Source organism: Phyllostomus discolor, chromosome 8, assembly GCF_004126475.2.
Source record: "Phyllostomus discolor isolate MPI-MPIP mPhyDis1 chromosome 8, mPhyDis1.pri.v3, whole genome shotgun sequence".
NCBI classification, from domain to species: Eukaryota; Metazoa; Chordata; class Mammalia; order Chiroptera; family Phyllostomidae; genus Phyllostomus; species Phyllostomus discolor.
The window spans coordinates 38,648,311-38,670,713 of record NC_040910.2 but is presented as its reverse complement, the minus strand read 5'-3'; the positions used below and the strand labels follow the sequence as shown (position 1 = coordinate 38,670,713).

General features: G+C 46.5%; 1 protein-coding gene across 3 annotated transcripts; it reads left to right on the top strand.

Annotated features, from left to right (window-relative positions):
* The first annotated feature begins 6,000 nt into the window (after positions 1-6,000).
* On the top strand, positions 6,001-17,321 carry LOC114503186 (zinc finger protein 77-like). 3 transcript variants are annotated; one of them, XM_036032185.1, is made up of 4 exons: positions 6,001-6,201; positions 13,337-13,463; positions 15,292-15,472; positions 15,892-17,321. In XM_036032185.1, exons 1-4 carry the CDS (start codon positions 6,016-6,018, stop codon positions 16,967-16,969), a joined length of 1,572 nt encoding a protein of 523 aa, XP_035888078.1. In that variant the 5' UTR covers positions 6,001-6,015; the 3' UTR covers positions 16,970-17,321. The 3 variants fall into 3 exon arrangements, with proteins under 3 accessions (XP_035888078.1, XP_035888077.1, XP_035888079.1); XM_036032184.1 differs by having other exon boundaries at positions 15,889-17,321; XM_036032186.1 differs by having other exon boundaries at positions 6,075-6,201; positions 13,149-13,463; positions 15,889-17,321.
* Positions 17,322-22,403: the final 5,082 nt, after the last annotated feature.

The following is a 22,403-nucleotide window of genomic DNA, read 5'->3' as shown; positions in this document are numbered from 1 at the left end:
AACATTTGTTAATAATCAGCTGGTTTGAAAACAGTGAATATGATTTTTCTGAAACATGCACATCACTGAGTAAAATGCACATCATTTTTAAGCACACAGAAGTATAAAAGTTGAACACATTCCGAGGGCTTGTGTTTGGTAACAAAAACTCGCACAGTCTGCGAGATGGGGCAGGGTTTACTCCTCACATGGAAGGGTGGACAGTGTGGCCACTCGACGCTGCTGCAGAGAAACCAAGTCCCACAGACTGTTGTCCGCACCATCATATGGGCCGTGATGGAGCCGGGATCCCAGACCTTATGCAACTGTCAGTAGAGTGGCGTTCACTACAGAAATAAGGCCTTACACAAACATGGCAAGACCAGAGAAGAGGAAGGTCAAAGCATCAGAGAATCCACAACCGTGACAGCCCAAATCCTGGCCTGGTGGGCACACTTGGGCTTGCTGGAAAACCCAAACCTGTGCACTCAGGACTACAGGTTCTGATCCACAATGGGGAGCTCGGGGAGCTCGTGTGTGGAAGCCAGGACCTCTAAAAAAAACTCAAAAAGAAAAAGTTGGTGTTTGCTTGGGTACATGCTTGACCGCCCAGGCTGGTTATCAGGAAAGCAAGCTGCAGGCTGGTACCCAAGAAACCTGATGTACTGTTCTGGCAGTCTGTATGGTGGCTCCAAACCCCGAGAGTAGTGGCTTCTTTGTCAGTACCTTCCCAACATCATGCAAGTGAGGCCACTGCTGAATTCTAACCTGGGTGATAACGACAGGGACCCAGGGAAAGAGCGCTCCCAGCCTAACCCACAATGAATAACCATATCTACCTGTAGATTTCATTGACTTTTCACAGTAGTGCAGAAATACACAGCACTTTGAAAGATGAAAGGGATATGGATATACAGATTTTATGTATTTCATATATATATCTGGGTCCAAAGAATAGTTAAGCAGAACAGTAAAATAATTATTTGAGATAACACTGAAAGCTGATACTGAAATCAATTATAAAATATATACAAGTACACGTATATGTATATATTGGGTTCAATGGTGTTCCCCCAAATTTCATTATCTACTTGGAACATCAGAATATGACCTTATTTGGAAATAAACTCTTTACAGATATAATCAAGATAAGGTCATACTGATTTAGAGTCCATCTTAATCCAGTAATGGGTTTCCTTATAAAAGAGAAAATTTGGACCCAGAGAAGACAGACATGTCTGTCCCACGTGAAGACATAAGCAGAGGTTTGTGTGATCTGTCCACAAGCCAAGGACTGCAAGGACTGCAAGGATTGCAGCGACTGCAGCGACGGAGAGAGAGGCCTGGGTCAGATTCTCCCTCATATCCTCCAGCAGGAACCAGTTCTGCCAACAGCTTGATTTCCTTTCTAAACGGTGAGAAAATAAATTTCCATTGTTTCAGCCACCCAGTTGGTGGCCCTCTGTCTTGGCACCCCAAGCAAACTAATCTACTTCCCAAGGATATTTGGGAAGGACAGCCAGAGGCCAGTGTGCCTGGAGCAGAGTGCGAGGGGAGCAAGGGCAGCAGAGGTGGCAGGACAGCTCTGGGGCGGGTGGGTGGGCACATCGAGTTGCTTGCGAGGCACTGGCAGCAGTGGGAGACTGGCTTTGGTGGAGTGACATGCAGCACAAAAGTGACCTAATGGGGCAGCTCCCCAAGATCCCTTGGTTACCTTGAGGATGGATGCTATTCTCACAAATCTATTTCAGAGCCATCAGAATTTCTTGGTGGACTGGAGGTGGGGGGCGAGGAGGAGTCGAAGGTCACCCTATTGTTTTGTACAGGAACAAAGGGCTGGACGGAGTTGCTGTCTGCTGAGATGTAAGCCCCGGAGCCGGACTTGGGGTGCTGTGCGCGTGCAGGGCGTCCGGCCTGCAGCAGGTGGAGTGGGAGTGAGATTAGGAGACACTGAAGTAGGAGATAAAGGTGTAAGAATGTTACTGGATTTTACTACAATTTAAAAAAACACTTAAAAAGAATGTTATTATTAGAAACATTATTCCAATAGCAAAACTGTGAAACTGCCATTGGCAGTTGAATCAATACACAAAAAAGGTAAAATCCTTCAAGGGTGAAAATAGATGAATAAATGTGAATAAAGGGCGAAGCTCTGGAAGACTCTTAGCATTTCTGAACAAAAGACATTTTGTACGTACTATAAAATAGTACGTACTGTGTGATTCTATTTACATGCAATATAAAATGGAAAAGTACTGCCTACACAGGTGACAAAATTATACAGAAACAAAAGGAAATTATGTTTTTTAAAACAGATTTTATTTATCAATTTTTAGAGAGAGGGGAAGGGAGGGAGAAAGAAAGGGAGAGAAATATCAGTGGGTTGCCTCTTATAGTCCCCAACCAGGGACCTGGCCCACAACCCAGGCATGTGCCCTGCCTGGGAATCGAACCAGTAACCTTTTGGTTTGCAGGCCAGCACTCAGTCAACTGAGCCACACCAGCCACACCAGGGGAAAAGGAAATTATCTTGTATTAGTTTGGGATGTTGGTGACTTTGAGACAGCAGGGTGAGGCTTCTGACAGGGCATCAGCCAGTGGGATGTGGGGTGAGGGTGGCCTTTCTGTGTTGTATGGGTATGATGTCATGGATCTTTATTTTGTAATATTTTTCTCAAATAGACGTCTATGACCCTGGCCAGGTGGCTCAGTTGGTTAGAACACTGTCCCGGGCACCAAAAAGGTTGCAGGTTCAACCCCCAGACAGGGCACACACCTGTTTAGGGGGTTTGGCCCCAGCTGGGGCACAGGTGGGAGGCAGCCAATCAGCGTTTGTCTCTCACATTGATGCTCCCTCCCGCTGCCTCTCTCCCCCTTCCTCTCGCTCTGAAACCAATAAACATATCCTCAGGTGAGGATTAAAGATAGAGTTTTATGCATTTTTCTGCATGTATATTTTACAGTAAAATGTTATGGTACCACATTTTAAAAATCTATCTCTAATTATCTCAATAGATGGATAAAAATAATTTTATACTATTCAGTATTCATCTATGACAAATTTATTGGTAATTTAAGGATTGATGAAAACATTCAACATTTTCTGAAGGCTCTCTTCAAAAAAATGCTTATGGAAGAACATAATATTGAACAAGAATATTCAATATTCCCTTGTTCAATAAAATTATGCACAAAACAAGAATAGGCATCACTCCAGTGCCCCTGCAGCAGTTGACTAGGTATCTGCGTCAGTGCCATGAGAAACAGGTATCAGTTAGGAATGAAGAAGAAAGTAACTTGTTTCAGAGCTGAAACAATTGCGTGCGTAGAACTGTATGGAACCTTGAAAGCATATAAGGGTAACCAGCAGGGAAAAAATGACTAACAGGTTTTTAGGATATCAATTTAATATAAAAATTTTTCTAATTAGTATGTATAGAAAGAAGTCGAATAATTTAAAACATAACATGTACAAAAGTAAAACTGAAGCAATTCAAGTACCAAAATAAGCGTAATGAAACCTAATTAAAAATCATAAAATTATACTGAATAACATCCCTGCTGACTACAAAACATGTAAAGATGGAACATATGCAAATAAAGGAGAGGGCAGTGTCAGCACGATGTCAACGCTTAACCAACAGATGCATCATTTTCATAAAATTCCTTTAATACTACAACCCAGTTTTTCTTGGAACTTCCTGATCCCCACTTCTAAATTTTACAAACAGAACAAATGTTCAGTAATAGCCATGCTTTTCTAAATAAGGAGATGAAGGGGCTTTTCTTAACCTGATAAAAATATTAATAACCCTGAGTAGTACGGCTCTGTTGGTTGGGCGTCGTCCTGCAAAGCAAAAGGTCACCAGTTCATTCAGTCCCCAGTCGGGGCACATATTAGAGGCAATCAATATTTCACGTCGATGTTTTTCTCCCTCTCTTCCCTTCTCTCTAAAAATACATAAAGTCTTTTAAAAAATTACTTTTATGTTGGCAGCATAACTATGAGAGTACAGAAGTATAATACAAGTACATTGGCATAGGAATGGACCATTATCACTTAAAGTGGAAGCTTTGTTACCTTAAACGTTATGGCTTTTCACATTAAAAAATTATCTAGGGACATGCGTTTTATCAGGCTTCTTCCCAGTTCCAGGACATGAAAGTGGCTCTGCCAGAATTCTCACCCCCACCAGCAGCAGGCTGTCCTGGGTAACCCAGCATAGAAGGAAATACAGGGTGAACTTTGGTTTGGTAAATGCTTCTTAAATATGACACCAGATGCACAAGCAACACAAGAAAATATAAATTGGTCTTTTCTTAAAAAATATTTTGTTTATTTATTTTTAGAGAGAGGGGAAGGGAAGGAGAAAGAGAAGGAGAGAAACATCGGTGTGTGGCTGATTCTCAAGTGGCCCCCACTGGGGACCTGGCCCACAACCCAGGCAGGTGCCCCGACTGGGAATCGAACCAGTGACCCTTTGGTTCGCAGCCCACACTCAATCCACTGAGCCACACCAGCCAGGGCTAAATTGGCCTTTATAAAAAAAGTGTTGTGCATCAACACTATCAAGAGAGTAAAAAACATCCACTATGAATGAACATATTTGTAAAATGCAAAAGATTTATACGATCTGAAGAGGAACCGGAGTATAAATGGACATATTTGTAAATCATGATAAGGTTTACTACCCAGAATACGCAAAGAATCCTTCCATCTCAATAGCAAAAATAGCAACCCAATTAAAATGGGCAAAGGGCTGACATAGACATTTTTCCAAGGTGAAATATCCATGAACAAGAAACATACAAAAATATCACTAACCATCAGGAAAATACAAGTCAAAACTATAGGATGTGGTGGAACTACAGTTCAAAAATCAGAAACAATTGTTGTCCCAGATGTGGAGAATTTTGGAATCCTTGTCCATAGCTGGTGCAGATGTGAAACGGCGCTGCCACGGTGGAAAAGAGCTTGATGGCTCCTCACAGTTACACTTAGAAATACCTATGATCCCAATCTACCACTCCTACCTATACTGAAACAGGTACTCAAACGTGTGCGTGGATGTTCATTGTAGCACTATTCAAAAGTGCCAAAGGGTGCACATGTTCCAAATGTCCACCAATGGCTGAAGGCTAAACAAAGCATAGCATGTACATAGAACACAATGATAATCATCCACAAAAAGGAATAAAGCACTGACACTCGCTGCAACATGAATGAGCCTTGAAAACATGATGCTCAGTGAAAGAAGCCAGACACAACTGGCCACGCCGTGTATGATTCCATTTATAGAAGATATCCAGAATAGGCAACTCTGGAGATAGAAAGTATGTTAGTGGTGGCCAGGAGACAGTATTTATCTTGGCTATTAACGACTTTACGTTTTTTTTTTTTTTTAATGGAGACTCAATTCACATACCATCACATTCACACTTTTGAGTGTAAAACTCAGTGGTTTTTGGTAGTCTCACAAAGCTGTGCAACATCACTAAGCAATCTAAGTAAATATAGCCTTTTACATTTCAAAATTCACAGGGACCGACTGGGAACCTGATTTGACATACATTTGCTTTCAGTGCAAATGCACACCTGAATTCTAACATTGCACACCTTGTGCTTGTATAATGGATGGCAGGCGGCAGGCTCCCACTTTCCATGGATAAAGGATCCCGGACCTCTCGTTGCTGACCTCAAGCCTTGCTGTGGGGGCGGGAAGGAGGGCAGACCTGCTGGTGTCAAAGGTCACACGTCAAACTCTTCAATCTTGAACAAGGGTCAAATATCCACACTGCTCTTGTAGCCCCACGGGCTGACCTTGACGGCAGAGACGTCCTGTTGTGGCTCCGGAAAAGTGGTGCTCCGTTGGGAAACTGACTCAGGACTTCCTGGTCCAGCGAAAGGACAAGAAAGTGCTGAGGAGCTTCGGCGGACGGTGGGTCGCCAGTTCCGGAGCACCCGCGACTCTTAAGTGACCTTCGGACGGTCAGCTCTGGGGAGAAGTGTGGCAGAAACTTACCGAACTCAAAGACATGCACTTCCGCCTTCCTCAGCCACGTGACCTCTTCTTTCGCTCACCATTCCTCCGTCTTCGCTCTCATCCTCAGTTGTGCTACAGTGCGTGTTCCACGCGCGACCTCAGGGGTCCCGTCACCGTCGCTCCCACCTGGCACGGTCGCGGAGGTGCGGGGCGTCGTTTCCCGAGCAGCGTGGAGATGGTGAGTGCGCGGTGCGACCGGAGAGCGGGAAGGGCTAGTTCTATTTGGCTGTAATGGGCCGCGAGCGCTCAACGCGCCTCCCTCTCCCCGACATCCCCACCGGAGTCTCAGCCCTCAGCCGCCAGGTGTGATCCTGGCCTCCTGTCCGGTCCCCATGTAAGGGTCCCCAGGGTCCCGACCTCAGTGCACGCCCTCAGCGGTGAGTTGTGTGGTGCTGGCGCCCTGGGATTGCCTCCAGGGAAGTGTCTTAGGAACGTCTCCCTGCTGTTGTGGGGAAAATGCAGAAACTTTCGCGCATTAAAGTGAGGAGAAGAGATGGATTTATGAAGTAATTAAAATAGTGATTCTTCCATACGAGGTGCAGAGTTGGCGACACTGCGATCCTGTTCTGCTTCATGTTAAAACCTAATAGTCGGAATTATGCATATTCTCCAAATACGTGACCTATTAAGGCCAGACATGTTCTGTTCTGATTGATTTGCAATTTATCATGAGTTTAATAGTGAACTGATGTTCTCTGAAAGAGATAAGCAGTTTCCAGTTACTTAAAACCATAAAAAGTGCCCTAGAATGTTTTCCCTTGCTGTATCCTGCACCACTGGTGAGAATTTATGAAGGGAACAGATTCGTGGTGACCATGCCACCTGGCCCACCCCTGACCCCGAGTGCATCCAGGCCCTCCTGTTTCCTCCTGTCTCATTCTGGACTAGGGGCGATCTGAGGGAAAAATGGGTCAGAACTTCCCAAATCAGAAGAAGCCATTGGCCTGCGGGTTGATGCGGAGTCAGCCGCACCCTGAACGGGTTTTTTCTGCACCTTTCTAACTACCGCCTGTGCGGTCCCTAGAGAAGTTGTAGCAGGGAAGGGGTGACGCCCTGAATCTGCATTCCTGCGGGGTTTATTCACGTGACCTCTGTCTCTGCGCGTCACTCAGGCCCGGGGACGTTAACCGTCCAATCAGGGATGGCGGGGGGCCGGAGAGTAATCGTTATTACTGGGCGGGGCTAGGGAACTGTGCCAGAGGGATCTGGCCTTCTGTCCCACCAGGGTCTTGTGTGTGCCTGAGTTCTAACCTATCTGAGCTCATGGTCCAATCAGAACGCGAGACCTCAGAGTGTCATTCTATCAGGCTCGAAGGCGGTGCTTTCGCAGCCCACGTGATCGTTGTTTTGGGGAGCCCTAGTGTTTGTTCAGTTGTGGCTCCACTTGTCTGGCTCGTCCTTTCCGCAGCCCTAGAGAAGTAGCCACGGGGAGGGCCCGGGAACCTGCACCGGCGTCTCCGCATGGTGAATGCTTGGGGTCGAACTTGAGACCAGGAGAGGCTGGTTCTACTGGCCAGAACCGATTGGAAATGACTGCGGGCCTGGCCTCCCACGTCCTTCTCCTCCGTCTTCCCCCACCCGCACTCCGGGAAATCGGACCCGAATCTCTTTCCTCCGCAGGGGTTGGGTTCCTGGTGTCTTCTTACCAGGTGGGGTCCCGGGGATCCTCACCCAGGTGTGCAGCTGGGTTTGGGGGCCGATGGGGGCGGATCACCACCGATTGGGTGCTGATGGGGGAGCCTGTAGAGCAGGGAGGAGGCTCTTATCGAAGAGCTATGCCAGCATTTCACATCAGACGGAGAAGTGCCTGTCTGGGTGAGGGGGGTAGCAGGAAGGTGGTGGTGAGGCACGGTAGTAAGAATCTAGGAAAATTCCTTGGCAAGTGAAATTGGGAAAAAGACAGCTGAACAAACAGATACAGAAGGTAACCAGGGTGCCTAGCAATAGGCAAAACTGACAGTCGGGGTGGCCTTTCTTCCCCTGCTGGGTTGCTGGCCATGCAGTTTAGACCCGCCCCCCATCCTCCCCTTAACTTCCTAAAATATTTCAATTCCAGGACCGGAATAGCAGCCAAGCCAGGCAGGCTATGCCAGGACCAGCTGAATGACTAATAACCCCCTGTTCTAGAGCTGACCTATCAGTAGAGACCGCGGCGCTGAAAGGCTGATGAATATTCTATTGATCTATTAGTCTCCTAAACTCCTAGCCTTTAAAACCCCTCAAAACTAAGTCCTAGTGCCACTCTCCTTCTCGGAAGGCCACAACTTTCCCTCCCTGTACTTCTTCACCAAGGGGTGTGCATGTCCTAAACTCGAAGGGACCTCACAAAACCATCAAAGCAGCCCTGTCCAGGCTCCCTTCTTGCCTATAACACTTCTAGAGAGCCAAAGCAGCTCCACCGAGGATCTCTCCTGTCACTGCTTCTATCCTAAACCCTTGTTTCACTGTCCCCAACTTTAAAAATGTACTCTCAAAACCACCTGGACTTAGGTTGTGAAATCTTCCCTGCACACTACCCTGGCCAGGTTGCTCAGTGGCTTGGAGTGTAGTCCTGGTACATCAAGGTTGCAGGTTCATTCCCCAGTCAGGGCACATACAAGAATCAACCAATGAATGCATAAATGGGTGGAACAAGTTGATGTTTTTTTTCCTCTCTTTCCCTTCCTATCTCTCTAAAATCAATAAATTTAAAAAAAAAAAAAAAAGACCCCACACACTATAGGCTGGCCCGAGACAGACCTGCTCTGGGCCCGGTCTTTTCTGGTAACTGTGTGATGGGACTGTCCGCCATATACTGAGTGAATTCTCAGCTCGGGTCAGCAGGGGCTTGTTCTGCAACGTAGTGCTTGTTCGGAGGGGGCCAGTGGGGACACTCGAAGAGGGGGTCCAAAGTCGAGGTGATGTGGGGAGGACAGAAGGCTGACTAAATCTTGGATTAAAAAAGTGGGAATTTGTGATTACTCGGACGAGGCTGTGGAATATGAAACATCCAAGCTCTGTAAGGAGAGACTTTCATTTAAAACAGTCCTTTAAAGGATGGGGAGGAGGGACCATCACATGCAGGACGGGAGCTGTGCAGCACAGAGAATGCTCTCATCACAGGGTCTCCAAGTGTCAAAAAAAAGAGTTATTTTGCCTTTACAGAGAGGAGTCCACAAAGCTAGGAAGTGCCACGTGTGGTGGGGGTGGCAGGTCCCCAGATCAGTGTATTAGTAAGAGATGTCCCCTGGCTGGATGAAGGTAGGTCAAAGTTCAGCCGTCTGGCAGGATTGGGGGTGCTGAACCAAGTCTGGCCAACATGCATTTGCTATGCTTGGTCAGTGGTGATGAGCAGTTCACCTAGTCAATGATGAGACACAGAACCAGGATTGTGTGGGGTCTGGGTCCAGCCTTGTCATGGGTAAACAAAGGGAGGGGCTTCCTGCAGTGTGCCTTTCTCCGGAACAAATGGATGGAGAGTTCCTTTCACCTCCAGCAGTGTTTCCAGGAGCACGGGGCTCCAGGAGGGTACAGGATTGTCATCGGACACCTGTGAGCATCCCAGCGCCTTCTGTGCCCAGCTCAGCACGAAGCTTTCCCTTTTTCTAGCCTCAGTTTTCAGCAGATGTGTTCAATTCTGATTGATTGATTTATAATTTGTTATCATGATGATAATAATAAACCAACACTTGTGTTCAGAAAGAGATACTCAGTTTCCACTTACTTGAATCCATAACAGTGACCTAGCATTTCCCTCCTCCAGTTTATCCTGGAACACAGGTGGGCGCAGTGATTCTGTGGGGTCCCTTTCACATTCTGGGACAGGGGGTCTTGTCTCCTCCAAATGACCATGGTGCTTGAATCGAGTGTTTCACCTGGGTGGGAACAAGCTGCTCCCAAACTGGGCCTTTGGAGGAGATGAGGGAAAGCGCAGTGGGCCACTGCTGGGTGCCTCCCGCTAGAGGTGGCCTCCAGCCCCCAGAACCACCCAAAAGGAGCAGTTGGTGCCCAGAGAAGCCATGGAACCTGGGGAGACTCCCCTGCACGAGGGCTGGAGCGGTTTGCTCTGAGGTGTACTGTGGATGCCCTGGGGCTGTATGTAAAACGTTGGCTTGAATTTCGCATTGAGATGAACAATGGCGCAAACAGCCGCGCACTCACTGCCTAGGTGAGGAGCTAGGCGCTGGGCAGCTGTTGGCACCCACAGCCTCCCTGTGCTGCTGCTGCGTCTCATCTTGCTCCCGCTGCCAGTGTGACTGCTCTCCTGAGTCGGTGTCATTCTTTATACCTTTACCGGTTCTTATTCATCCCCAAGCAGTGTGTTGTTTGGTTTTTGCCTCTTAGATTTCCAATGTTAACATTAGTACACCGTCACTGTCACGCAGAGGCTTCTCCGTGATGCCTAGTCCTTGTCTGTTTGACATGCGCTCGTGTCAGGCTGGGTCCCCAGTTTCCTCATCCATTCCACTGCAGTCAGGGTTTTCCAAGTGTATTTTTGGCTAGTCAGCAAATATACCGCAGGCATCCTGGGTTTTGTCTCCAAATGAACATTGCAGCGGAAGTTTCTACACTTTGGAGACAAATCATGGGGTCATACTCATGGATAAGTTTAAATTTCCCAGGAAATGATGGTGGAGCATAAGAATTGACACCCCCCGCCCCCCATACCTTTCATTCTTGAATCCACCACTTACATTACCTAAGTTGATTTTTGTTTATCAAAAATGTATGACTCAGAATCTCCTGGGGACATACGGTTTTTACTGATCACCACTGAAGCTGAGCATGTGGTGTTTCGCCTTCTGTGAAACAGTTTTCAGTCATTTGGTCACATTTTATTGCTTTCTGTGTTCATCGGTGTCTGGTGTTTTCCTAGACACTCCAGGCAGGAGTCCCCTGTCATGTGCAGATACTGCACACATTTTCTCCAGCGTGGTTTATCTTTCGCTGTCCTTGTTCTGTCCCAGTGAATGAACTCTTTTTTTAAAAATATTTTATTTATTTATCTTTTTAGAGAGGGGGAGAGGGGCGGAGGGAGAAAGAGAGGGAAAGAAACAATGTGAGAGAGAAACATCGATTGGTTGCCTCTCATATGCCTCAACTGGTGGCCAAACCCACAACCCAGGCGTGAGCCCTGACCAGGAATCAACCGGTGACCTTTCCCTTTGCTTGGCTAGCCACACTGGCCAGGGCTGGTGAACGAACTCTTAATGTTACTAGAACTGAATTTCTTCTTTTTTAAAATATTTTATTTATTTATTTTTAGAGAGGGAAGGGAGGGAGAAAGAGAGAGAGAGAGAGACATCAATGTGCGGTTGCTGGGGGCCGTGGCATGCATCCCAGGCATGTGCCCTGACTGGGAATCAAACCTGCGATGCTTTGGTTCGCAGCCCGCACTCAATCCACTGAGCTATGCCAGCTAGGTAGAACTGAATTTCCTCTTTTCAAACTTTCTTTTATATTCACAAGTTCTATTGCTTTTTTAAACTGCCATTAACTTAAGACGAATGTATTTTTAGCTTGTCAGACCTATTTTTCAACAGCATCGATTGAGATAAAATTTAAATACCATAAAGTTTGCTTGTTTGACATAACTGTATCTCATTCATTTACAGAATTGTACCATTATCCCCATATTCTCATTTGAAACATTTTTGTCGCCCTTAAAAGAAACCATGTGTCTTCCGGTCGTCACTCGGCATCCAGTCGGTCCCCCACCCGGCGATGCTCCGTCTACTCTCTGACTCTGTAGGTTGGCTCCTGTGTGTGATATAACACTATCTGTGTCTTCATGAGTCTGTCTGGTAATAATGTTTTTATGGGTCATTGATTTTGTGCCGTGAATCAGAACTTCATTCCTCTTACTGCCAAACATATTCCATTGCATGAGTAGTCCCATGTTTTGCTTATCCTAGTCACCTGATGGACTTCGGTGTTCTTCCTAGTTTTTAGCTATTACGAATCACGTGTGTTAGTTTTTGTGTTGATGCTCGTCCACGTCCCCTGAGCACATAGACACCTAAAAGTGGAGTCGCTGTGTTAGGTGAGAACCATGCTCCGCATTTTAAGGACCCATCAGGCTGTCTTCCAAAGTGGCTTTAACACTTCATTTCCCATAAGCCGGGCGAGGGGGTTCCTCCTATCCTCACCAGCACTCGTGTGGCTCCGCAGCGCCCCTGGTGGGGTGAGCGGCCATCCGCTGTAGTTTGGATTTTCGTTTTCCTGATGACTACTGTCTAGCATATTCCATGTGCTGATTGGCGATTTGTATTTCTTCTTTGGAAAGATATCTACTCAACATTCTTTGCCCATTTTTCAGTTGTATCATTTGTCTTTATTTTTTATTGTTCTCACATGAGTTTTTGTGAGTATGTTTAGAATAGGAGGCCCATACCAGGTGTGTGGTTAGCAAAGCCTAGTTGCAGCCTCAGTTGAGGTGGCATTGTTTTTGTTGTAATTGATGTTTTTTTTTCTTTAAAATATTAGGATATATTTTTATCTTCAACCACCTCTGATTCTTTTTATAATTGTTGGCTCTTTATCTCATGAATTCAGTGTCATTTGACACGGCTTCAGAGGTAGCAATTAGGGTACTTATTATTTTCTCTCCTTTAAAGTGACACTTGGCTCACTTACCTTCAGACCCCTCAGTGATTCTTCTTTGAGCGGCCGTTGTCCTTAAATGCAGGCCCTCCGTTGTTCACCCGAGAGGCTCTGCTGGCCTGTCCGAATCTTCAGGAACCTGGCCCTCCTCTTCCCCAACAGGTGTGCCAGGCTCTGGACCCTGGCTTATGTCAGTGACCACAGTGTCCACCTCATCCCAGAAGGGGTCCCGTGTCTATCTTTGTCAGATATGAGAGGACTAGACCAGGCTCCCAGACTCTGTTGGCATCTGAGGCAAGAACTGTGAGGGCAAGCAACACCAGAAATCTCAGTGTTCGAGATGCGCTGATGTCCTGGTTCCAGGTCTTGAAGTTCACAAGGAAATAACCTGTGAGCAAACCAGGTATCCATTTCCATGTTATCCAAACCATAGTTTTATTTTTCAGTCTTTAGCTTACCACAGAATCTGCTCTATCTCATTAGAAATCAGTTTTTTACATTGTGTGTATATATATATTTGTATTGGTTAAACTTTGCTTCAAGGTTCCAAGCACTTGCCATCACTGAGTGTGCTGCGTTTGGTTTGCTTGCTTATTGTCATTTCCCATGAGAACGAGAGCTCAGGAGTCCTAGGAATTGAGTCCAGGTCCCTGACTGTCAGTCTGCCCTGTTGTCCCGCACGTGCTGGGGAAGTGGTGCCTCGTTGAAACAGAATATGTGGGATGTTTCAGAACTCAGTGGTCTTTGCGGATGTGGCTGTGAACTTCACTCAAGAGGAGTGGGCTTTGCTGGATGGTGCTCAGAGGAAGCTCTACAGAGATGTGATGCTGGAGACCTTCAGGAACCTGGCCTCAGTGGGTAAGGATCATCCCTTCACTTAGATTTTAGGGGAGATGTATTTCTTACAATTGTTATTTCTTACCGGAGCCAAAGAATGAAATACATTGAAAAAAGGATAAACACAATTCAAGGATTCGTGCACCCTACCTAGAGTCAGATGGCTTTTCCATGGTAAAGTTTCATGTATTAAATTGACTTTTTATTTCTCTTGAATAAAAGTCTGAGGTTTGTTAATTTTACAGGTGTGACCATAGTGGCTCCAGTTTGTTGTGGGGTGGTAGGAGCAGGCTTACGGTTTTTACCTGGAGAACATTACACTGCGGTTAGTACACGTTTGACATGGGAATCATGCTGCAAAATAAACCCATACTTACCCATCATTAAAAGCTTTGAAAATCGTAATATTGGCCCATCTCATGGAATGTTCATTGCCCTCCATCCTCGCTCATGATGAGCTTTGCTCCAGGAGCAGGGCAGCAGCCACACACTTTCTGCTCTCCCAGCGGCTCCGGGACTGAGGAATGCTTCTTCTGGGGCCGAGGTGCCTGTGAGCACCTGGTGAGCACCTGGCGTGCACCAACCCCCAGGGGAACACGTTCCAGACAAGGGACTAATACTTGGATACATCCGTTAGAAACACGACTCTTTCTGTGTTTGTGCTTGAAAAGGGTGACATCTATCACTTACCTGTCCTTCCTTTTGGACTTTTCATCCATCCGCACTCACTTGGTAAGACTTTTTGTATCTCCTCTTGTAAGGGGAACATTTGGGCACATGCATTTTGCCCGTTTCCTTCCAGTATTGCTTCAGTACTGATACTTATCTCAAATTCAGTCTCGCCCTCGCTGGCATAGCTCAGTGGATTGAGCGTGGGCTGCGAACCAAAGTGTTGCAGGTTCGATTCCCACTCAGGGCACATGCCTGGGTTGCAGACCATGACTCTCAGCAACTGCACATTGATGTTCCTCTCTCTCTCTCTCTCTCTCTCTCTCTCTTTCTCTCTTTCTCCCTCCCTTCCCTCTCTAAAATAAATAAATAAAATCTTAAAAAAAAATTCAGTCTCCATGGCCCTGGCCAGGTGGCCCAGTTGGCTGGAGCATTGTCCCGTACACCAAAAGGTTGCAGGTTTGATTCCAGGTCAGGGCACATACCTGTGGGCTGAATCCCTGTTTGGGGTGCACACTGAGTCAACCAATCAATGTTTGTCTCTCACTTCAGTGTTTCTCTCTCTCTCCCCCCACCTTCTCTCTCTTTAAAATCAGTAAAAACACATCCTTCTCAGGTGAGGATTAAAAAAATCAGTTTCCATGTCTTTTGAAGTACTTCTTAGTGAACCAGCTGCCATTCTGACCCATTTTCCCTAATATTGCCAAAGTCTCAAACAGCTGAGGTCTCAGAGTATTTATTTACATATCCATTCTTCCTTATAGAATTTGTTTACACATTTTGGGATCAGTACATGAAAATAAATTTACATAGGGTCTTTTCTTTTTTCCCCAAGAAATTAAATTACAGACTTCAGAGATATTGCAGGTTTGGTTCCAGATCACTGCAAGAAAGCCAGTGTCACATAAATATTTTGTTTCACAGTGTATGTAAAAGTGAAATTTGTACTATAATGTATTAAGTGTGCAGTGGCATTATGTCTTATAAAAACCTACATGCCTCAGTTAAAAATACTTTATTGCCATGAAATGCTAACCATTGTCTGAGCCTTCAGTGAGTCACAGTCTTTTTGCTGGTGGAGGGGCTTCCCTTCAATTTGTAGAAAAGGTGGTGTCTGCACAGCACAAACAAGCAAAGTGCAATACATCATGACATGCCTGTGTGCCACCCTGTGTTGCAGCTTCTTGCACTCAAGCCATCACCAGTGGATCAAGCCCTGGGTGGGAAACCCTGGAGACTGAAATATCCAGTGAAGACAACATAGTGAGAATCACAAGAAATGATTCCTGCTCTGTTTCTGGAGAACACTGGACATTTCATGACACTGGTGACCAGTACCAAACCCAGGGGAGGCGTTTGAGGTGAGCGGCAGTCCTGCTGCAGGAGGGTGCTCGACAGAGCATTAGACTAACTTGAAATTAAAGAAGGAGCATGGCTCTAGCTAGACAATCGTGTGCTCAGAGAACGACCACCTGACAACATTTTTGTAAGCATGTTGTAGATGCTGAATGTCTGTGCAGAATCCGTTGGAAAGAGCGATCAGGAAACCCCAATTGTAAGAAGCACTGAACTAATGTTACTTCTCTGTTTGAGCTCAGCCAGAATGTTAAGCTTGCTCCACACATTGTAACAGCACAGGCAGTACAGAGAGCATACCCATTTGTTCAAAATGGTAAAAATATATACTCGCAGTAATCATTAACAACCATGTGGAAATTACAAATAGAGAAATCCCTTGTAACTATATTTCTAATAATGTGCTATTTCTTTCGAACAGAAGTCACGTGCTGGAGGCTCCCTGTGAGAAGGGTGAGGCTCATCCATGCAGAGACACCCTGAACTCAATCACAGATCTTCCTGTGGGGGAGGGACACCTGCCCGGAGTTAAACCCCGCGAGTGCGCTAAGTGTGGAAAAGCCTGCTCAAGTCAGCCAAGGTCTCCCACTGGATGTGAACCTCATCCCTGTGAGGAACATGGACAAGCCTGCACGTGTGTCTCATGTCCAAGCCCTCACGTGGAACCAGAGCGTGTGCACAAACCCTGTCACTGTGGGGACACTGGGAGAGCATCTGAGAGATATGTGAAGAGCCTCAGTAATACAAACTCCATTGAGTGTCAGGAATGTGGAAAAGTCTTCACTCTTGACTCCTCCTTTCGGGGACATTTGAGAGGTCACTGTGGACAGAAAATCCACATGTGCAAAGTATGTGGGAAAGCCTTTATGTTTGGGTGCCACCTTAGACGACACGTGAGAATGCACACTGGGGAGAAGCCCTATGAGTGTAAGGAATGTGGGAAAGGCTTCAGCTGTAACTCCTACCTACGAGAACACGTGAGGACGCACACGGGGGAGAAACCCTATGTGTGTGAGCACTGTGGGAAAGCCTTCCGATTTTACTCCTACCTTCGAGAACATGGGAGGACGCACACGGAACACAGACCTTATGAATGTCAGCAGTGTGGCAAAGCCTTCCGGCACCTGTCCTCGCTGCAGTCGCATGTGAGGACGCACACCGGGGAGAAACCCTACGCGTGCAAGGAGTGTGGGAGGAGTTTCCGTTGTCCCAAGTACTTTAGAAAGCACGTGAAAACGCACAGTGGGAGGAAACGCTATGAGTGTGCGGAGTGTGGGAAAGTCTTCGATTACTCCTCGTCCCTTCGGGAGCACGTGAGAACACACAGCGAAGAGAAGCCCTACGAATGTATGGAATGTGGGAAGGTATTCAGGGGTCCCTCCTCCCTGCAGAGGCACGCACGGATGCACACCGGAGAGAAACCCTACAAGTGTCAGAAGTGTGGCAAAGCCTTCCGGCATCACGCGTCCCTGCGAAGACACGGGAGGACTCACACTGGGTAGAAACTCTGAATATAGGGACTGTATTTAGTTTTCCCTAAAGCTCTGTGAGGAAACACTGGAGAGAAACCGTATGAGTGGAAAGTAGGTGGGAAATTTTTAGATCTTCACTCATGTCGTGCATGAAAACTCGGCTGCACAGAAGCCTTCTGTTGCAAATATAGTTTTCCCTGTAAGTGCCTCCCCCTGAAGAGGGGTCCCTGTGTGTTCATTTCTAGTTTATGTTACTGATAGGGGCACTTAAGATAGAATTACTCCTCTATGTCTGCCTCATCTGTACTACATACATTTTGCTGTCTTTGACTTTAATGAATTGTAAGTTATATAAAACTTGTCTCACTTCCATTGTAATGTCTTTTGACTCAGGGGTGATAAGTGATTTTTCTTCCTTTTTCGTGTGTGACTTGAGGTATCTTAGGTGAAAGGTTTTTTTTTTTTTGATTGACATTTTTTTAATTTTAATCATTGTTCAAGTACAGTTTTCTCCCTTTTACTCCCATTCCAGCCCACCCACCCAACCCTCCCCACTTCCCTCCCATTACCACCCTCCCCCTAGTTTTTGTCCATGTGTCCTTTAAATTTGTTCCCGTGAACCCTTCCCATTCTCCCCTGAAATTCCCTCTTCTCTCCCCTCTGGTCACTGTCAGTCTGTCCTCTATTTCAGTGTCTTTGGTTATATTTTGCTTGTTTCTTTGTTTTGTTGTTTAGGTTCCTGTTAAAGGTGAGATCATATGGTATTTGTCTTTCACTGCCTGGCTTGTTTCACTTAGCATAATGTTTTCCAGCTCCATCCATGCTGTTGCAAAGGGTAGGAGCTCCTTCTTTCTTTCTGCTGCATAGAATTCCATTGTGTAAATGTACCATAGTTTTTTGATCCATTCATTTACTGATGGGCATCTAGGTTGCTTCCAGCACCTAGCTGTTGTAAATTGTGCTGCTATGAACATCGGGGTGCAAAGGTTCTTTTGGATTGGTGTTTTAGTGTTCTTAGGATATAGTCCCAACAGTGGAATTGCAGGGTCAAAAGGCAGATCCATTTTTAGTTTTCTGAGGAAGTTCCGTACTGCTTTCCATAGTGGTTGTACCAGTCTGCAGTCCCACCAACAGTGCACTAGGGTCCCCTTTTCTCCACAACCTCTCCAACACTTGTTGTTTGTTGCTTTGTTTATGATGGCCATTCTGACTGGTGTGAAGTGGTATCTCATTGTGTTTTTAATTTGCATCTCTCTGATAGCTAGCGATATTGAACATCGTTTTATGTGTCTTTGGATTTTCTGTATGTCCTCCTTGGAGAAGTGTCTGTTCAAGTCCTTTGCCCATTTTTTAATTGGGTTACTTGTCTTAGAGTGCAGTCGTGTAAGTTCTTTATATATTTTGGAGATTAAACCCTTGTCTGAGGTGGTGAAAGTTTTTTTGATGCTCACTTTCCATTATGTTCCTAGTGTGTGATCATGATACGAGGGCTGTAGTGTCAAAACTTCCTCCCTGGAGCCCTGCCGCAGACCCTGCAGCTGCAGCTGACTCCATCTCTGTGCTCCCTTTCAGTCTTCATTACAATTCTAAAAGACACCTCTTCCACATTTGTTCCTAGTGGATACCATACCTGTGTTCTTCACAGAAGTTAGTGATTGTGGAAAGATCTTGGAAGAGCACAGTCCCATCTGCTTATGTTCACAATTTGACCTCTGCTCGTTGTCTTTGGTCTTGGTTGGAAGTTGGAATCAATGCATTGAGTTAAAAGAGAGCTCGTGGCAGGAGGATAAAAGCTGGTGTCCAGATGGTGCCAGTGAATGGTGTGGTCAGCTTGGCTGAAGTGGGAACCATATCCTATTGTCCTGTTTATGGTTCTGAGCTAAAGTTCCTGGGAAGAGGAAGATGCACAGGGTTTGGAAGGCAGACGTGAAGAAGCCGTGACCCTTAGATCTTCTGTACCATCAGCAGACAGATATGTGGGAACCGAGTGGGCCTGAGATACAGCACATTCTTCTGACATCTTGCTCTGCCCGTCTGGAACAGCCCCAACCAAACACCTTTGACATCAGTTTCCTCTTAGGCAGAAGACTCCATAAACTGTTCCTGGGATCTTTCATCATGGGCCCTCTTTGATTCTCAGGTCCACACGTTGCTGTTTGGTGCCCATCTGGTTGCCACAGTGGGAGGCCCTATGGGTTGATCAGTCAGATGTATTAAGCATAGGGCAGTACTTTGGTCTGCCCGGACTGCTCGGGAACTAGAGGGTGGAACCTCCATTCAGTGTCGTGTTCTTTTCCTGGTCTTGCGTGTCATCACCTTTGAAATGTGACCCCTAGTCAGTCTCTATTAACAAGGGTATATACATGGTATCCAGCTTCTCCAGCCCCCTACAGGTGGCATCCTGGTTTGTATGGGTTGGACCAGACGCAGTGCCCACACAACCCAGGCCTATTTGGAACCCCCACTTGCAGGGTGGGGCCCGATATGCCCATTTGCTCACCCCGCACCTGCTGGGAACTCTGGTTCTTGTACCAAGGCTGCTTGGCAGGTGTCTAGGGTTTTCAACCTTTTTCATCTCATGGCACACATAAACCAATTACTAAAAGTCTATGGCACACCAAAAATATATATTTTTGCTGATTTGACCAAAAATAGGAATGATTTTGCTTCACTCACTCCAGATGGCTATTGTGTTGGTCATTTGTTGATTTGACAACCTAAGGGAAAAGGGGCCAGTGCTCCTGACTAAATAGTCAGGTATTGCATGTTTTAAAAATTCTTGTGGCATACCAGTGTGCCTTTTGTGGTACACCGGTTAAAAATTGCTGGCCTATGGTGTTGTCATGGACACACAGTAAATGGAGTTAGCACGTTAGGCAAGTCACTGTAGTTCAAAGGTGGTCGGCATCCATGGCAATACACCACCCCACCTGGGCACCTCCGTGGCCACCCTTTCTATGACCCAATCTGCTGTAGCTACTGAAGGGTCGGCTGCTAAGGCTCGCACCCGGGCTAGGGCATCTGCTTCCTAACAGCTGTGGAGCACCGGCGTCTTATGGGTCTGGACATGGAAGAGAGTGAGGACTGCCTCAGGTTCTTGCAGGAACCCAAACTGTCCCCAAACATCCTGACCCCACGAGTCACACTCATGATCACCCACCACTCAGCTTCCTACTGTGCAAACCACTGGATTGATCTCTAAAGCAAAGAGTGAGTTTCCAGAGCCCATGAATCACCAGTCAGACAGCCTGCCTTCTGCCCAGTGAATGCTGGGGCTTGTCCCTTGGTGAGAGGCTCCACCTGGAGGAGGGCTGGGGGTACTACTAGGAGCTCTCCCTTTGCGGGCACGTGTCCGATTTCTGTCCTGTCCAGGGCTGGGACCTGTCCGAGGGGTGCTGTCTCCTGTGGTCTCTGCCACAGTGTGGCCTGTACCTTCTGGAGTCCCAGATGAGTGGAGTGGCAGCCCTGCTTGCCAGACGCCCAAAGCGTTCAGCCTCGTGGGTGTTGCTTTCCTTCTCAAAGGCGGCCTGCTGCTCTGATCTGTCATTTCACATGTGCTCTTTATTTACCAGGTGACATAAGGGACAGAGACACTGTGCCAGGTGGGGACAAAAGTCCTCCCAAACTCCGGGTCTCTAAACCCTTACACCTCTTTCACGGTCTCAGGGACTGAATAGGCTCGCACTTTATCAAGCACATCTTCTGGGGCCACATGCATCTCACCTGGCCAAGGACCCCCACACCTCAGGGCAGTGCCTGGGCCTTGATTTGCCTGCAGGTTCATAGCCCTTCTGCCTCCCAGATGTTTTAGCAGAGCAAGTAGTATCCTGCAGCAGAGGCCTGCCTGCGGTGTTAATATGAGCTCTTCTGTGTTCCGCGCCCATTGTAGCGATGTGGGCAAGACCAGGACAGGCCGGGGCTACCACCCCAGGCCACACTGTGGGGCTGCACCAGGACCCTTGGGAATCACCTGAAAGGCGTATGATTGTCCCTCCTACGTGAAGGCAAGTTGACCTTAGTTCTCAGAAGCCTGCCCTGTCACAGGCTCCGCGAGCCTCCCTGAAGGCGAAGCACTGCTGCAGGAACACCTCTGCCCCACATCAGAGGAAGAGTAACCGTCTACAAATAAAGAAGACTCAGGAATGGCCAAGATGAGGCCGTTATAATGCGGTTGACAAGGAAATTTGGTTATTTTGTCAACGTACATTTTTAAATTTTGACTGATAACATACCAGGACACATCAGATTTTTAGAAATTTCATACAATATACCGTAAGAGTTTAGCATCATTTTTTTGTGTTCAAAACATAATTTTAATGGATAGTTCTTCATCTTACCTAGGAGCACAATAAAATAACCACATTCTGCAGAAACACAGAACGTTCTGAGATCGAGGGCAGGGGTGTTCCCATGGGCTCCAATATCTGTCGCCTTGAAGCTGTGAGAGACAAGGGTTCCAACCCGCACATCCACATTTACGTACTTGGGATGGGCTACGTTGATGACTGAAAAACACCACCAATCAGGACTCAGATGAGGAGGGGTGGGAAAGAACAGTTTTGTGTGGGGGTGGGGGAGAACTCTGCCAATGCAGAGAAACCTTACTGAATATCAAAGAATAGAAGGAGCTCCCACAGCAAATACTGGACGGATGAAAATAAGAATCAGTAATTAAGGATGTGTGGCTCTCAAATGAAGAAATCTTTCTGATGATACTTAAGCAAACTGGTAGCTTGAGATTTTCTCACCAGGTCTATAGGAAGACTCAAACATGCCTCAGCAAACCCCAGTGATTACAAGGTGGGCGTTTCCTAATAGCACCACCGATGGTCACACGTGAAGTGTTCAGACAAGAACTAAGGAAAGGGTCATAATCCAAATGCCTTTCACAAACAGTATAACGTGCTAGTCCTACAGACAAAGTCACCACTGCTGCTATGCTGGGATTCTCATGTACAGTAATTTTCCAACATTGCGGCAAGACAACAGTGATCATCTAGTTAATCGGGTAGCACAAACATTTATTTCAAATTTCTAGGAGGTAAAAAAATGTTAGGATGCTTTATGCTGCTGAGGGCCAGCCTTAAAACACTCCACTCAGCCCTGGCCAAGCAGGTCAGTTGGTTGTAGTGTCATTCTGACCCCTCCAAGGGTGCAGGCGCCGTCCCCAGCCGGGGCACAAATGGCAGCAGCCAGCGAGTGCGTCAAGTGGGACAACAAATCTCAGTCTGTCTCCCCTTTCCCCCTCTCCCTGTCCTCCCCCTTCCTCTCTCTCTCTAAAATCAATAAATTTAAAAAAACTTCATTCAGCGATGTCTTAACAAAAATTTGCATCATTGGAAAACTGGCATAATCTGCCTCCTGCCATTCAACTTGTCAGACTGTCAAGACCAAAACAAAACATTTCATTTGTTTTAATTTTTAAATATGATCATCACCTTGGGAAAATGAAATAAACACAGCA